General features: G+C 40.6%; 1 protein-coding gene across 3 annotated transcripts in view; it reads left to right on the top strand.

The window, feature by feature from the left end:
- The window catches only part of LOC139556984 (TBC1 domain family member 25-like), a 34,132-nt gene extending 23,502 nt beyond the window's left edge, over window positions 1–10,630 (top strand). For 2 of the 3 annotated variants that reach the window (XM_071371218.1, XM_071371219.1), the window contains 5 exons: window positions 119–273; window positions 1,980–2,104; window positions 2,271–2,462; window positions 2,977–3,252; window positions 6,372–10,630. In XM_071371218.1, coding sequence (XP_071227319.1) covers window positions 119–273; window positions 1,980–2,104; window positions 2,271–2,462; window positions 2,977–3,252; window positions 6,372–8,048 — 2,425 coding nt within the window. In that variant the 3' untranslated portion in view covers window positions 8,049–10,630. The remainder of the gene's footprint in view (window positions 1–118; window positions 274–1,979; window positions 2,105–2,270; window positions 2,463–2,976; window positions 3,253–6,371) is intronic. The other variant, XM_071371220.1, reaches the window with a different exon arrangement.
- Window positions 10,631–16,857: the final 6,227 nt, after the last annotated feature.

Genomic DNA, 16,857 nt, shown 5'->3' with positions numbered 1-16,857 from the left:
GGTCTGAATACTTCCCGAATTCGCTGTATATGGAATGCCTTGGATTGGCATGCTTTCTAGAATAGATATCAGATTATTTTATTTTTTTATCTATTTTTATTTCTTGTTTCCTACTTAGCAAACGCAACTTTGGGATAAGTTACCTGTCCCAGGACCGTGGAGGTGTGGAAGTGTATCTATCTCTCCTTTCTGACTTTGATTTAGAATCTGCTTTTGTCAGTGCAGCTAAACCTTATCTACAGCTCAAGATGGACATTAATCTCTCTGAAGACAGTAAGCAGACGTTCACTTGTATAACCATTTTAGGTCATTTAGTGAAAGCAAATCTCTGTTTATTTTTATCTCTGTTTGTGTTCCTTTGGGTCACCACTTTAAGAACTAGTTCAGTCGTTGATTTGGTGTGTGTGTGTGTGTGTGTGATTTCAGTATTAGCCTTATTTCTCTGTGTATTTTGGGGGGATATGTGTTAAATTATGCTGAACAAAAATATAAACACAACATGGTTTCATGAGCTGAAATAGAAGATTCCAGAAATGTTCCATATGCGCAAAAAGCTTATTGCTCTCAAATTTTGGGCACAAATTGGTTTACATCCCTATTAGTGAGCATTTCTCCTCTGCTAAGGTAATCCATCCACCTGACAGGTGTGGCATATCAAGAAACTGATTAAACAGCATGATCATTAGGTGCACCTTGTGCTGGGGACAAAATGACACTCAAAAATGTGCAGTTTTGTCACAACACAATGCTACAGATGTCTCAAGTTTTGAGGGAGCATGCATTTGGCATGCTGACTGCAGGAATGTCCACCAGAGCTGTTGCCAGAACATTTAACGTTAATAAGCCGTCTCCAATGTTTTAGAGAATTTAGCAGTACGTCCAACTGGCCTCACAACTGTAGACCACGTGTAACCATGCCAGCCCAGGACCTCCACATCCGGCTCTTCACCTGTGGGATCGTCTGAAACCAGCCACCTGGACAGCTAATGAAACTGAGGGTTTGCAAAACCAAAGAATTTCTGCACAACTGTCAAACTGTCTCGGGGAAGCTCATCCGTCTGTCTGCCATCTGCCTGGTACAGTTGAAACCGGGATTCATCAGTGAAGAGCACACTTCTCCAGCAAGGCAGTGACCATCGAAGGAGAGCATTTGCCCACAAGTCAGTTACAACGCCGAATTGCAGTCCGGTCAAGACGATGTTGTGTTGGGGAGCGGTTTGCTGATATGAATGTTGTGAATAGAGTGCCCCATGGTTGGGTAATGTTATGCGTTGGCATAAGCTACGGACAACGAACACTTGCATTTTTATCAATGGCAATTTTAATGCACAGATACCGTGACGAGATCCTCTGAGGCCCATTTTGGTGCCATTCATCCACTACCATCACCTCGTGTTTCAGCATGATAATGCACGATCCCATGCCGCAAGGAACTGTACATAATTCCTGGAAGTTGAACATGTCCCACTTCTTCCATGTCCTGCATGCTCACCAGACATGTCACCCATTGAGCGTGTTTGATGCTCTGGATCAACGTGTGCAGCAGCGTGTTCCAGTTCACGCCAATATCCAGAAACTTCGCACAGCCATTGAAGAGGAGTCGGACAACATTCCACAGGCCACAATCAACAGCCTGAATAACTATGTGAAGGAGATGCCCTGCTGCATGAGGCAAATGGTGGTCACACCAGATACTGACTTGTTTTCTGATCCAAGCCCCTTTTTATTTTTTTAGGTATTTGTGACCAACAAATACATATCTGTATTCCCAGTCATGTGAAATCCATAGATTAGGGCCTAATTTATTTCAATTGACTGATTTTATATATGAACTAACTCAGTAAAGTCTTTGCAATTGTAGTTTGTACAGAGCATCTGTTCCCCATTTAACTTTTTTTGTAATTTAATTGTGGGCCTCTCATTCATACAGTTCCATTGATTGATCACCTTGTTTTTTCCCACTTTCTTATTCCCTTAAGGTCCCGTTATGGAAGACTGGGACATAATAAGCCCCAAAGACGTGATTGGTTCTGACCAGCTTCCTGGGGATAGGAGGTCTTTGGCTGCTGCCGCCCTTCCCTTCACCCAGTCCCTGCTCTCCCAGGTTACTGATGATGCTCTCACTCTTCACCCTGTCAGACACATTGTTTACCAGCCAGTGCTGCCTTGAGTCAGGTCCTTCTGCTAATGCTAAATATGTCCACTAGGTTAGTGTTGCTTACAATGACCCACCTGGGATTCAATCTCTCGCTGTCTGTCTCTGTGTTCAGATGATGGGTCGAACGCTGTCTAGAGTACAGCAGGCCTTGAGCTGGTCGTATGGGGAGGAGGTGAAGCCTTTCAAGCCCCCTCTGAGCGATGCCGAGTTCCACAGTTACCTCAACGGCCAGGGCCAGCTGTCCCGGCCAGAGGAACTGAGGCTACGTATCTATCATGGTGGGGTGGAGCCCTCTCTACGCAAGGTAATTGTACATTCACTGAGCGATTTCAACAGCAAGTCTGCTACCGGACAGCTCTTTTAAACCTCAATACCAGACAGTTTCACAAATATAATTGAAATTGCTTAAATATCGAATCACATGGGGCCGAATCCTAACTTGAGTGTGTGAAACTTAGACTTTCCCCTATCCTTGCAATGATGTCAATGAGAGATTTGCACAAACATTTGAGTTTCGATTGAGAAGGGCTTATGGTCTCCAAAACATTGACGGCAAGTGTTTACTTATGCTCTTTGGATGTTAATAATTTCCCAAAATGTGGATTAGATGTGGGAATAGAGCATTTGGATGTATCCTTGTTGTATTTTGGAATCTAAACTGACTATCTATGTAGGTCATTCAGTGTGGAACAAGAACAAATGGCACAAAGAAATGCCATTTGGCGGTAGGAGAGCTATATTTTTATATTACTGTGTTGTATGAACGCAGATATTTTAGAGATATCCTGTATGTCAAAAACCCTTTCCTCTGTGCCCAGGTTGTCTGGCGATACCTCCTGAACGTGTACCCCGATGGGCTGACCGGTCAGGAGAGAATGGACTACATGAAGAGCAAGACTAGGGAGTATGACCAACTGAAGGGGGAGTGGTCAGCGAGGGCCAGTCCAGAGGACCTGGAGTTCATCAGGGGCAACGTACTGAAGGACGTCCTGAGGACCGACCGGGCCCATCCCTATTACGCCGGCTCCGAGGACAGCCCCCACCTCACCGCTCTCACCGACCTGCTCACCACCTTTGCCATTACACATCCACAGGTGTGGGGATCTATTTTTTTTTAGTTTTGCTTTCTTTTTAAATTCCTTGACATGCGGACATGCTAAGAGGTGTGGTGTTATGTTCAGTGAACAAATTATATGCTCAACACTGGTGTTTGGCATCTTAGATTCTGTGTATTTGCTATTGAGTGAGTTATGATTAGTAAACTCAGTCTGCTTGCAGTGAGTGATATGTAAGTCCAGTTGTTGGTGTTCATATGTCAGGGCTCCAGACTGCGACCATTTAGTCGCATCTTGCGACCCTTTGATTTGGCTGTGCGAGTTATATTTGTAATTGGTCGCATTGATGCGATCTGTATATTGTACATGCTCACCTCACTCTAAACATCCTATTTTTTTTAAGCTACTAAAATCATGATTTGGTCAAACAGTAATGTGCATTATCCTCATGATTCCTGTAATGAAAGTCTCTGCCCTGTGCCTGTTTCGCTGGGGGCTTCTGCTGTGTTTAGCGAGCCACGCACTCCCTCTCCCCCACACTCTGGGAGAAAAACATTTGTTCTGATTGTAGGCTATAACATTTCAATTACGCTTGTCACTGTTGAAAAGAAGAGATTATCAGCTTTCTGTAGGTACAATTTGTAATTCTTGACTCTCAATATTGAGCTATATAGCAACTATTTTACAACCAAGATATTTGAAATGGATTTATGATACGTAGCGTGCTAAATGAGCATTGGCCATTGTGAGTGGAGGCCTAATTGCAATGTTTTTTTAGGACATTGCATTTACTATTAGATTAGGGATCGTTCGAGGGGGGGGGGGTAATTCAGCATGCTTTTGTGGCACAGTCGATGCCATGCAGGGCTATGGGTCAGAAGGTTGAGGGTTCGCCGACCACCACAGATGAGCTCACTATCCCTGCCCGTTTCCTTATACTACGGTCAGAGCCGGCTGCAGACAATAATCAGCTAGGGGGGCATCAGATTTTTCACATTTACTTGATATATTTATGCTATAAAATATATTCAACAAATCTTCCACCAACCGGTTTCTGTGCCTATGCACCACGCAACCAATAAGCAAAGAATATGGCGCTTCAACATCATGGTTTGCGTTTTTAACACCACAATTATACACTGTCGTGCTCGACAAAGAGTAAATACATCCCTCCTGACCTTATATCGAAGGCATAGCTTGACAATCTCCTAATGGCATAACTTTTTGATGTTTTTTTTACATTCATCAAATGGACGTTGCCCATTGCGCTGTTTGGATGCTGGAATTCTGTTAAGTGTGGACGAACGTGCACAAGTATCCTACAGGAGACTTTTGAATTCTAATCAGATAAAAACACTAACTGGTTGTGTTTATGCTGCAAATAAAAGGCCATGCATTTTAAAAGTTAAATGACGAATAATTAGGCAATATTGAAGCGTCAGGTTCTAAGTGCACGAGGAATAGCCTCTCGGATCGTGGAGGAAGCAGAGCGTGCATTAAGCTTTCCTGAATAACTGGGCTTGCTGGAAGCATATGTCGCCACATTATTATAGGACGACTTGGGAGAATGATGAACCGCAACAGACAGCACGTCTCAGTATCAGAAGCAAAAATACAGCCAGGCTGGCCTGCTACTGTGCCTTTCTTGTCCTTTAAGGCTTTGGCTCGTGAGACCCCTTTGAAATAAATCTTAATCACCAAAGCGTTATTATAAGATCAAGTTTGGCAGCAGCAAAACAGTGAGCGGACATCCCTCTTTTGATCTATGTATTGTGCATTATTTTAGGCAGCTCATTATTATTTTGGATGTGCTTAAATCCCCCTCCATATATGCCCATCATGAAACGAGAAATTAGATGATGCCAGTGCAGTGACTTTATTTTTATTTTTTTGGAAACGTTTCATTTACTTTAATGTAACAGCTGCTTGTTTTCCGTTTCACTTGATTAAAAACCAAGCCCTCAGTAGGCTAACCTTACCCTACTATAACGGAGTCTGGTTCAACAGCAATATGTCGTTGGGTGTCTTTCTTTTATCCTGGCATTACTGCCAAGTAGCCTATCCATAAAATGTGTTTAAATGGTCCATTCCTGAGAGTGCCTTGAATTGAAAATATACGGCACATTCTAAAACATGCCTAACTGCATACGTCATTTTGCTTCAAGTGTCCATCCTCGTTTCCAAAGAGTGCCTCTCATCCGGGTTACCAAAGACGCGCTCCTCCAAACGTATTTAAATGATTCAGTCCTATAACCTGTCGAGATTAGACCCACAACTGATCCAAATGGTTGCCTTGGATAGATGCAGTTCATTCGGAATGAAACATTCAAATCACAGGGCTTTAGCACCATTATTCAAATGACATTCACTGCATTTTACAGCATAGAGTAGAATTTTGTTCTAATTTTTAAACAATAATGCAATAATTCAATGCATTGTGCTGTTGTAGGCTAATCTCGGTAGGATAATTGTATTGTCCCTAAACAAGTTCAATAGGGGAGCTTTTTGAGCAGCGTGTATTATGTTCTTTCATGCACATTGACGCACCTGGCCTCTCCACTGCCTATCAGCTATTCCTCTTTGTTCTTGTGGATTTATATTGAAAATTGGTGCAGCTTTGAATGATTTTCCCGTGGTATGATTACTGGTTAGCCGATTTACAGATCTGGACAAACAACCCACCTACCACTAATGTCATGTGGGTATTATGTTTAGCGTTAGCGATCTAGCTAATGTGTTTTGAGTTTACACTTACTCAGGTGGTGTAATAGCCCCAAATAAATTATCATATGATATTAATGCACATAAAGATGTTGGCAAATTAATCTCTATTGAACAAAATACAATTCTGGAGACCTATTTTAACAGTAAAATATAAGAAAAATATCCTAATTGTCAACACAATTTGTCAATCACTGGGTTAGGTTGCACATCAAAATATCTTGAATCATGCATTCCTGCATGGACATGTTTAGATGAAACCACTTTCTTCAATATCATCTCAGTAGTCTACTTACACCTCATAATCATTCACAGTGCTTTATTAAAGCTGGGCTGGTGCCATCAACTAAAAGTTAGTGGCACCAGGGAGAAATGTTTGTCTGTAGCCCTGTATATTTTTGCTGGGTTTAATTTATCTTAAATTCTTTGTTTCGTAGGTGTCGTACTGCCAAGGCATGAGTGATATTGCTTCGCCGATACTTGCCGTCATGGACAATGAGGCACATGCATTCATCTGTTTCTGTGGCATCATGAAACGCCTAGAGGGCAACTTCCGTCCAGATGGCCATTTCATGTCCGTCAAGTTCCAGCATCTGAAGCTGCTTCTGCAGTACTCAGACCCCGAGTTCTACTGTTATTTGGTGTCCCGTGGAGCTGATGACCTGTTCTTCTGTTACCGCTGGCTGCTCTTGGAACTCAAACGGGAGTTTGCCTTCGACGATGCCCTGAGGATGCTGGAGGTCACCTGGAGCTCCCTGCCCCCTGACCCTCCCGAAACAGAAGTGGAGCTTCTTGGGCCACCGCTAGAAACAGACCAAACCATAGTGACATGTGAGAGTGGTGTTGAAAAGAGGCCCGCCGTTACAGGGGATGCTGGAAATGAAGGGGAGCTGAAAGAGAAGCAGCGGAGACGACACATGTTGAGGCCCTCAAGAGTGGAGGCAGATGGGGGGAGAAAGATCAAAATGGAGGAAGGAGAGGGGGAGGACAGAGGAGCCAGAAGAGCGGGTGAGGGGAATTTTGACATGCCTTACGTGGGAAAGGAGAAAGCTCACAACAACGTGCCTGTTCCTTCCTTCGAGAAGCAGACCAGCTTTGGCGAGTTCAAATACTACAGTGCACGGAACAAAGACAGCTTTGATTTCGAGCAGAGAGACCCACCAGTGGGTCCTGTTGAGATGGAAGCCGCCTCACACCCATGGGAGAGAGCGCCTCTTATAAAGGACATTAATAAGTCTTCCTGCCCAGATACAGAGGAGAGGAGCTCCCCAAATGGACAAATAGCCTCTCCGGTCTCCTCGTTTCCTCCTGGTCTGCCAGACTGGAAAAATGTTTCCTCTCTGTCTCCAGGCTCCACTCCCTCCCCCTCAAGTTGGAGAGGTGCCTCCCCGGACACCCCGTCACCAAAGTTCACCTCTCCCATTTTACCCAACGGAAGGATGGCGGTGCCGAATGGAACCGGAGCCAACTCACCCGCTACCCCCACAGGGAGGTCCTTAGTTTCCTCTCCGCTGTTGTCTCGAGCGTTGCTCTCCTCGCCAATTTTGTCCTTTGGGAGAGCTCTTCCTTCGCTACCCGTCGGACCGGTGAACAAGTCCTTTTCTAGTAACCTTCAATCTCCTTGCAGCAGAGCTTTAAGCACTGCGCCCCACACTCCAAATTCAACCAAACCAGAGAATACCACCATCAAACCTTGTTCCCTGCCACCTCCTCAAGAGTTTGGCAAAGGAAATCCTTTCATGTTGTTCCTGTGCCTGTCGATCCTGCTGGAGCATCGAGACCACATTATAAAGAACGGCTTTGATTACAACGAGCTGGCTATGCACTTTGACCGCCTTGTTCGTAGACACAATCTGGGCAGGGTGCTGCAGCGCGCCAAGGCATTGTTTGCAGACTACCTGCAGAGTGAGGTATGGGACTCAGAGGAAGGGGATGAGGTCAGCTCGGATTCACCCACCACAGTCACTGCTGCTCTGTATTCCCCGCCCCCCTCTGCCACCAGGCTTCTTTTTACCCCTTTGTCATCCCCACAACCATCCTCCCCAAACTCCACCTATAACCTGGCAGACACCATACCTTCCCCGTCACCTGTCTCCCTCTCACCATCCTCTTGACTTCTGTCACTATATCCCCAACACACTTGCATTACACAGATTTCAAATGTTGTATTTTTATTTTTTTATTTCACATTTTATTTAGCCAGGTAGGCCAGTTGAGAACAAGTTCTCATTTATGTTCTTAAATTTATGTTCTTAAGTTCTGACTCATGTGAATGAGTCATGTGATTCCCTTAAATGCCCTCTTCTTGAGAATATGTCAAATATGCCTGTATTTGACCGTACACATCCCATCATAGTGATTATGAGGACTTAACTGAGTTTTGTAAATGTTATATTCATGAGTCATAATTGCATACTGTTGATCACCTCTGGTATCATTACCTTTTCTATCAAAATAATTTCAGTACTGTATATCATTTTGTGTTGCAAGGTCACATTTTCAGTATCAAGGTGAGATTAAGTTCTTTCCAAATAAACTATGAAGTATGGTGTGCTGTATAGGAATATGAACGGCAAAGAAAAGTTATATTGGGAGAGGCCTTTTCTGAAATTAATGGGTTTCATTACTGTAGTTTCATGGCCAGTTTCTACATTTGCTCTCTCAATTGACTTTGTTTGCTTTTAGATCGCATATAACTGCTATGAACTGAACTTTATATTAAGGGGAATGTTTTGCTATTCGTGGGTTTAATGAATCAATGGATCATTCAGTCGATCAAACTGTTTAATATGTCACATTGCACAAATTATGCATTTGTCCTGATCATGAATGGCCCTGTGATCATAGGGGATGGATACATTGTACATAGCTACTATATGGTGCTAAAATATTTAATTAGAGTAGGATTTATCATGGCTGTAGGAGAGTGGTTATAAATATATGTAAACATAAAAAATTAAGGATTATGTTAGTCTAGGATTGATTGATTGGTTGAGCTGTACTCTGAAGCGAAACATTTCGCTGTGAATGATATTGCCCGCTTTCAGCAGGGCACAACATTGTTGAACGTCCAGATATAAATATATTATTTAGAACAAAAATGCCTCTGACATGTAGAATAATGCTGGATTCATGGAAAAGCCTCATCTTCAAAAAGTACACTTCAGGAATAGATTTTTTTTTTAAATAGATTTTTGGAGCTCTTTCAAAGTCTTGGGAGTCACGTCAGCTCTTTTCATTACATTTCTTTCTGCGATGTTCCACAATGTTTGCCCATTGAATATTACCCTGGTATCATGTGCAGTAGCAATGGAAATGGGGTGAACGTGCATCTATCTCCAAAAGTTGTGTTTTAGTAGCATTGATTTTGTTTGTTTTTGTGTGAGCTTGATACTACTCTTAATTGAGTCTTTTTGGTGGAGTAAATAATCTTCATATTGAACAGCTTGTGCATAGCCATTAAGGTTGGTTATCACAAGGCAAATGTATGCCTTTGTGCGACGTACCAAAACCACAGGGTCTTTTTTGGATCATTTTGTAGGAGTACTTTTTATTTAACCCTTATTTTACCAGGTTTAAGTGCTATGTATCAGACAAGGGGGGTTGATATCAGTTTAAATGCCAATACCCAGCACAAAATGCCTTCATCAGGTGAAGTAGTACATCTAGCTGTAGGTGTAGAGAAGACATGTGGAAGACAGGCCAGAAAATGGGTTGAGTTGGTGTCTCTAAGGATATTTAAGCAATAAGGCCACAGGATGTGTGGTATATTAGCCATATTCCACAAACCCCTGAGTTGCCTTATTGCTATTATAAACTGGTTACCTTCATAAATAGAACAGTAAACAAGTATTTTTGCATCATACTGTGGTATATTGTCTGATGTACACAAGGCTGAAATGCTGTTTCAGCCAACCAGCATCCAGGACCCTAACTACCCAGTTTATAATGTCTATTTAAGTGTGAAATCCAATGTCGGAGTGGACTTGTTGCTGGCATGCTGGACACATTTTGAAATGGATCATAATCTCGTAATACACCATGCCTAATGTGAATGATCACATGTTGAAAGAAGACATGGACACCTTTTCATGAACACTAAGTGATCGTATTGTCTGTCATTTGGATTTTAAATCTTATTCATATACCAGGTGTAGATGGTGTAATGGATAATAATGCCCAAACTGAATATTTTAATGAACCAGAAAACATAATCATGATGCCCATCTGCATTAGTCCTATGTGGGAGAAAGCATATTTTATGATAAATGTAATTACTTTGCATTTTCTCTCAAGTGTTCTAAGTTCCTGCCTTTTGATTCTCCCTTCTGAGTGCAATATCTGTTGCAATGTGCTGAACTCTTGAAAAAAAAATGGTAAATTTTTTCCCCCCCAACAGCATTGACCATATTTCTAACATATTGGTAATGTTAATTTCATCTGAGGTTGTAGAAAGATGATATGAAAATCAGGATTTTTTTTTTTTTTTTAACTGGGCCAGGCCTTTTTAACAAGGATCAAAAGTTGTCCTGGATTTGTTATCCTTATGATTTCAGTTGATATGATTATTTGTTTTCTTTGTTTTTGTATGATAGTGTTATAAAGCCTGTTTTAAACATTTACCCCTTGAGAAAACTTGCTGGACTGAAATGCTAGCAATATGCGTATTTGTACAATAAACAAATGCAATATTTGACTTGTTTATTTCTTACTTGATATATGCACAAAACAGTAAACAGTCATGACTGACTAATGCATAATTGACCCCAAAAAATATTATACTTTCAACAAGCTTGCACTAGATTACACATACTAACAGAGAGAAAGGGTCAGATAATTTCTTTCCCAGAACCATAGGCCTAAATTTTCTTCCACTATATGAAGGCAATAGCTAGATTTTAATTCACTTGAAAATCGATATACAAGTGGATGATCTAATATTCGCTCAAAATTACATGTACATTTTACCGGCAGAGGTGTGTATCGTCAGAGTTTCCATCCATGTACAGGGGCGTGACGAAGTATTTATCAGTGGACAATACAATGAAAAACAAAAAATATACATATTTTTCAATCTATGAACATTAAACAAAATGAACCTCACTCCTCACAAATTTTACATTCCATTTGCAGATAAAAATGTAAAAGCATTACATTTGATTTAAAAAAACAAAACAATGTAAGAATATGTAATTTACTCATTCTAGATATTTTTAGTAGTAGAAAAGTAGAAAAATATTACATTTAGGCACAGATTTCAAATATTTGTGTATGAAGAATTTACCAGATACTACTGTATAAAGAAGTTAACATATTTCATAGTAAATACATAGGTCTTATTCAGTGGCAAATGTAGCATGTAAATCTTGGTGGGGCAAAAAATAAATAAGTGGGATGCATGCCAGCAAAGCCACTAAACAATACATTAATTGCACTATAACGGTAACAAACAGTGCCCAAAAACTGTTAGGTATTTGGGGATTTTATTAGGAAAAGCAGCAGCTACTCTTCATGGGGTCCATCCACACAAAACATGAAACATTACAGAATGACATAATACAGAACATCAATAGACAAGAACAGCTCAAGGACAGAACTACATATTTTTTTTTTTAAAGGTGCACGTAGCCTACATATCAATGCATACACACAAACTATCTAGGTCAAATAGGGGAGAGGCGTTGTGCCGTGAGGTGTTGCTTTATCTGTTTTTTGAAACCAGGTTTGCTGTTTATTTGAGCAATATGAGATGGAAGGAAGTTCCATGCAATAAGGGCTCTATATAACACTGTATGCTTTCTTGAATTTGTTCTCGATTTGGAGACTGTGAAAAGACCTCGTGGCATGTCTGGTGGGATAAGTGTGTGTGTGTCAGAGCTGTGCGTAATTTGACTATGCAAACAATTTGGGATTTTCAACACAATGTTTCTTATAAAAAGAAGTGATGCAGTCAGTCTCTCCTCAACTCTTAGCCAAGAGAGACTGGCATGCATAGTATTTATATCAGCCCTCTGATTACAATGAAGAGCAAAATGTGCCACTGTTCTGGGCCAGCTGCAGCTTAACTTGGTCTTTCCTTGCAGCACTGGACCACACGACTGGACAATAATCAAGATTAGACAGAACTAGAGCCTGCAGAACTTGCTGTTTGGAGTGTGGTGTCAAAAAAGCAGAGAATCTCTTTATTACGGCCAGACCTCTCCCCATCTTTACAACCATTGAATCTATATGTTTTGACCATGACAGTTTAGAACTAAGGTAACACCAAGTAAATTAGTCTCCTCAACTTGTTCAACAGCCACACCATTCATTACCAGATTCAGCTGAGGTCTAGAACTTCCGGAATGATTTGTACCAAATACAATGCTCTTAGTTTTAGAGATGTTCAGGACCAGTTTATTACTGGCCACCCATTCCAAAACAGACTGCAACTTTGTTAAGGGTTTCAGTGACTTCATTAGCTATGATTTGTACCAAATACAATGCTCTTAGTTTTAGAGATGTTCAGGACCAGTTTATTACTGGCCACCCATTCCAAAACAGACTGCAACTTTGTTAAGGGTTTCAGTGACTTCATTAGCTGTGATTGCTGATGCGTAAATGGTTGAATCATCAGCATACATGGATACACATGCTTTGTTTAATGCCAGTGGCAGGTCATTGGTAAACATAGAAAAGAGTAGAGGGCCTAGAGAGCTGCACTGCGGTACACCACACTTTACATGTTTGACATTAGAGAACCTTGCATTAAAGAAAACCCTTTGAGTTATATTAGAAAGATAGCTCTGAATCCACGATATGGCAGAGGTTAAAAAGCCATAACACATACGTTTTTTCAACAGCAGGTTATGGTCAATAATATCAAAGGCTGTACTGAAATGTAACATCACAGCTCCCACAATCTTCTTATCAATTTCTTTCAACCAATCATCAGTCATTTGTGTCAGTGCAGTACATGTTGAGTGCCCTTCTCTAAGCATGCTGAAAGTCTATTGTTAATTTGTTTACAGAGAAATAGCATTGTATTTGGTCAAACACATTTTTTCCCCAATAGTTTGCTAAGAGCTGGCAGCAATCTTATAAAAGACCGCTCTACCACTCTTGGGTAGCGGAATTACTTTGGCTTCCCTCCAGGCCTGAGGACAATGACTTTCCTCTAGGCTCAGATTAAAAATATGACAGATAGGAGTGGCTATAGAGTCAGCTACCATCCTAAGTAGTTTTCCATCTAAGTTGTCAATGCCAGGAGGTTTGTCATTATTGATCGATAACAATAATTTCCCCACCTCTCCCACACTAACTTTAAAAAATTCAAACTTGCAATGGTTTTCTTTCACTATTAGTTTTTTATGCATGAATACAATTGCTCACTGTTCATTGTTGGCATTTCCTGCCTAAGTTTGCCCACTTTGCCAATGAAATAATCATTAAAATAATTGGCAACATCAAATGGTTTTGTGATGAATAAGCCATCTGATTTGATGAAAGATGGGGTTGAATTTGTCTTTCTGCCAATAATTTCGTAAAAAAAAAAAAATCCATCATTCTATATATTATTGATCTTGGCTTCATAATACAGTTTCTTCTTTTTGTTGAGTTTAGTCTCATAATTTCTCAATTTGCAGTAAGTAAACCAGTCAGATGTGTAGCCAGACTTATTAGCCACTCCTTTTGATCCATCTCTTTCAACCATACAGTTTTTCAATTCCTCATCAATCCATGGAGCCTTAACAGTTCTAACAGTCATTTTCTTAACAGGTACATGTTTATCAATAATTGGAAGAAGCAATTTCATAAATTCATCAAGTGCAGCGTCTGGATGCTCCTCATTAATCACATCAGACCAATAAATATTTTTAACATTATCCACATAAGAGTCACAGCAAAATCTTTTGTATGATCTCTTATACGCTATTTTAGGCCCAGCTGTTGGAACTTTGGCTTTCCTGGATATAGCCACTATATTGTGATGTCTGCATCCAATGGGTACGGATACAGGTTTAGAACAAAGTTCTACAGTATTAGTAAAAATGTGATCGATACATGTGGATGATCTTGTTCCTGTAATATTTGTAAATACCCTGGTAGGTTGATTAATAATCTGAACCAGATTACAGGCACTGGTTGCAGTAAAAAGCTTCCTCTTGAGCGGATGAAAACCAGTCAATATTCAGGTCCCCAAAAAAGTTGGCCTCTCTGTTTACATCACATACACTATCAAGCATTTGACACATATTATTTAGATACTGACTGTTGGCACTTGGTGGCCCATAGCAACACCGCAAAAGAAAAGGCTTTAGATGTGCCAAGTGAACCTGCAACCACAACACTTCAATAACACTTGACATAAGATCTTCTCTAAGCATTAAGGGAATATAGCTCTGAATATATACAGCAACACCTCCCCCATAAGCATTTCTGTCTCTTCTATAGATGTTATATCCTTGTATTGTTACTGCTGTATCATCAAATTAATTATCTAAGTGAGTCTCAGAAATGGCTAATATATTAATTATCTGATGTTAGCAAGTTATTAATTCCATTAACCTTATTTCTAAGGCTACATACTGTTGAAGTCGGAAGTTGACATACACCTTAGCCAAATACATTTAAACTCAGTTTTTCACAATTCCTGACATTTCATCCTAGTAAAAATGCCCTGTTTTAGGTCAGTTAGGATCACCACTTTATTTTAAGAATGTGAAATGTCAGAATAATAGTCGAGAGAATGATTTATTTCAGCTTTTATTTCTTTCATCACATTCCCAGTGGGTCAGAAGTTTACATACACTCAATAAGTATTTGGTAGCGTTGCCTTTAAATTGTTTAACTTGGGTCAAATGTTTTGGGTAGCCTTCCACAAGCTTCCCACAATAAGTTGGGTTAATCTTGGCCCATTCCTCCTGACAGAGCTGGTGTAACTGAGTCAGGTTTGTAGGCCTCCTCGCTCGCACACGCTTTTTCAGTTCTTCCCACAAATTTTCTATGGGATTGAGGTCAGGGCTTTGTTATGGCCCCTCCAATACTTTGACTTTGTTGTCCTTAAGCCATTTTGCCACAACTTTGGAAGTATGTTTGGGGTCATTGCCCATTTGGAAGACCCATTTGCGACCAAGCTTTAACTTCGTGACTGATGTCTTGAGATGTTGCTTCAATACATCCACATAATTTTCCTACCTGATGATGCCATCTAGTTTGTGAAGTGCACCAGTCCCTCCTGCAGCAAAGCACCCTCACAACATGATGCCGCCACCCCCGTGCTTCACGGCTGGGATGGTGTTCTTCGGCTTGCAAGCGTCCCCCTTTTTCCTCCAAACATAACGATGGTCATTATGGCCAATCAGTTCTATTTTTGTTTCATCAGACCAGAGGACATTCCTCTGAAAAGTACGATCTTTGTCCCCATGTGCAGTTGCAAACCGTAGTCTGGCTTTTTTATGGCGGTTTTGGAGCAGTGGCTTCTTCCTATGTGAGCGGCCTTTCAGGTTATGTCAATATAGGACTCGTTTTACTGTGGATATAGATTATTTTGTACCTGTGACCTCCAGCATCTTCACAAGGTCCTTTGCTGTTGTTCTGGGATTGATTTGCACTTTTCCACCAAAGTATGTTCATCTCTAGGAGACAGAACGTGTCTCCTTCCTGAGCAGTATGACGGCTACATGGTCCCATGGTGTTTATACTTGCGTACTATTGTTTGTACAGATGAACGTGGTACCTTCAGGCATTTGGAAATTGCTCCCATGGATGAACCAGACTTGTGGAGGTCTACAATTTTTTTTCTGAGGTCTTTGGTAATTTCTTTTGTTTTTCCCATGATGTCAAGCAAAGAGGCACTGAGTTTGAAGGTAGGCATTGAAATGCATCCACAGGTGCATTATGTAAATTAGCCTATCAGAAGCTTCTAAAGCCATGACATCATTTTCTGGAATTTTCCAAAGCTGTTTAAAGGCACAGTCAACTTAGTGCATACTTCTGTGCATACTTAGTGCATACTTAGTGTAAACTTCTGACCCACTGGAATTGTGATACAGTTAATTATAAGTGAAATAATCTGTCTGTAAACAATTGTTGGAAAAATTACTTGTGTCATGCACAAAGTGAATGTCCTAACCGACTTGCCAAAACTATAGTTTGTTAACAACAAATTTGTGGAGTGGTTGAAAAACGAGTTTTAATGACTCCAACCTAAGTGTATGTAAACTTCCGACTTCAACTGTAAATGTGATAAAAAAAATACATTTAAACCTGTTTTTGCTTTGTCTTTATTGGGTATTGTGTGTAGATTGATGAGGGGGAAAAAATGACTTAATCAAGTTTAGAATAAGACTGTAAAGTAACAAAATATGGAAAAAGTCAAGGGGCCTGAATACTTTCCGAATGCACTGACAACTGGCCACTCATTAACTCTCAATTACTTGGGGATAAATTGATCTAACGATTTTAGAGGCTTAATTTACATTTTTTGACTGGCTTCTACATTTAACCACAGTTTTGACAGTACAAAACGGAGTTACTCACTCCCCATGCCTCCTATCGGTACATGCATGCGCGCCTCTATCAAATTCCAAAATGGTATGTTTTCTATGGAAATGCATTGGTGGTTAGCCGTCATCTTTTACTAGTAATGCCTTGTATATTTTAGAAAGTGTCTCATTTGTGTAGAGCAGTGTTTCTCTGGGTATGATTATTGCTTAGGTTGTGAGATGCTCAAATCCCGGACGAGCCAGCTATTAAAAGTGTGAAAAATGTCATCAAAATCTGCATCATACCTAAAAAGTTGTATGATTTCTATGGTAAAGCATTGTCTGTTAACCTTCGTCTTTCCCCAGTAATGCCTTGTATATTCCAGAAGGGGGTTCCATTTCATCTGTTTCTCTTTAAAGCTATATAAAGGGCTCGTCCGGGATTTGAAGCCAGGAC

Source organism: Salvelinus alpinus, chromosome 28 (genome assembly GCF_045679555.1).
Source record: "Salvelinus alpinus chromosome 28, SLU_Salpinus.1, whole genome shotgun sequence".
Taxonomy (NCBI): domain Eukaryota; kingdom Metazoa; phylum Chordata; class Actinopteri; order Salmoniformes; family Salmonidae; genus Salvelinus; species Salvelinus alpinus.
Note: the sequence above shows the minus strand (reverse complement) of the source record. Positions and strands in the feature narration are given on the sequence as shown.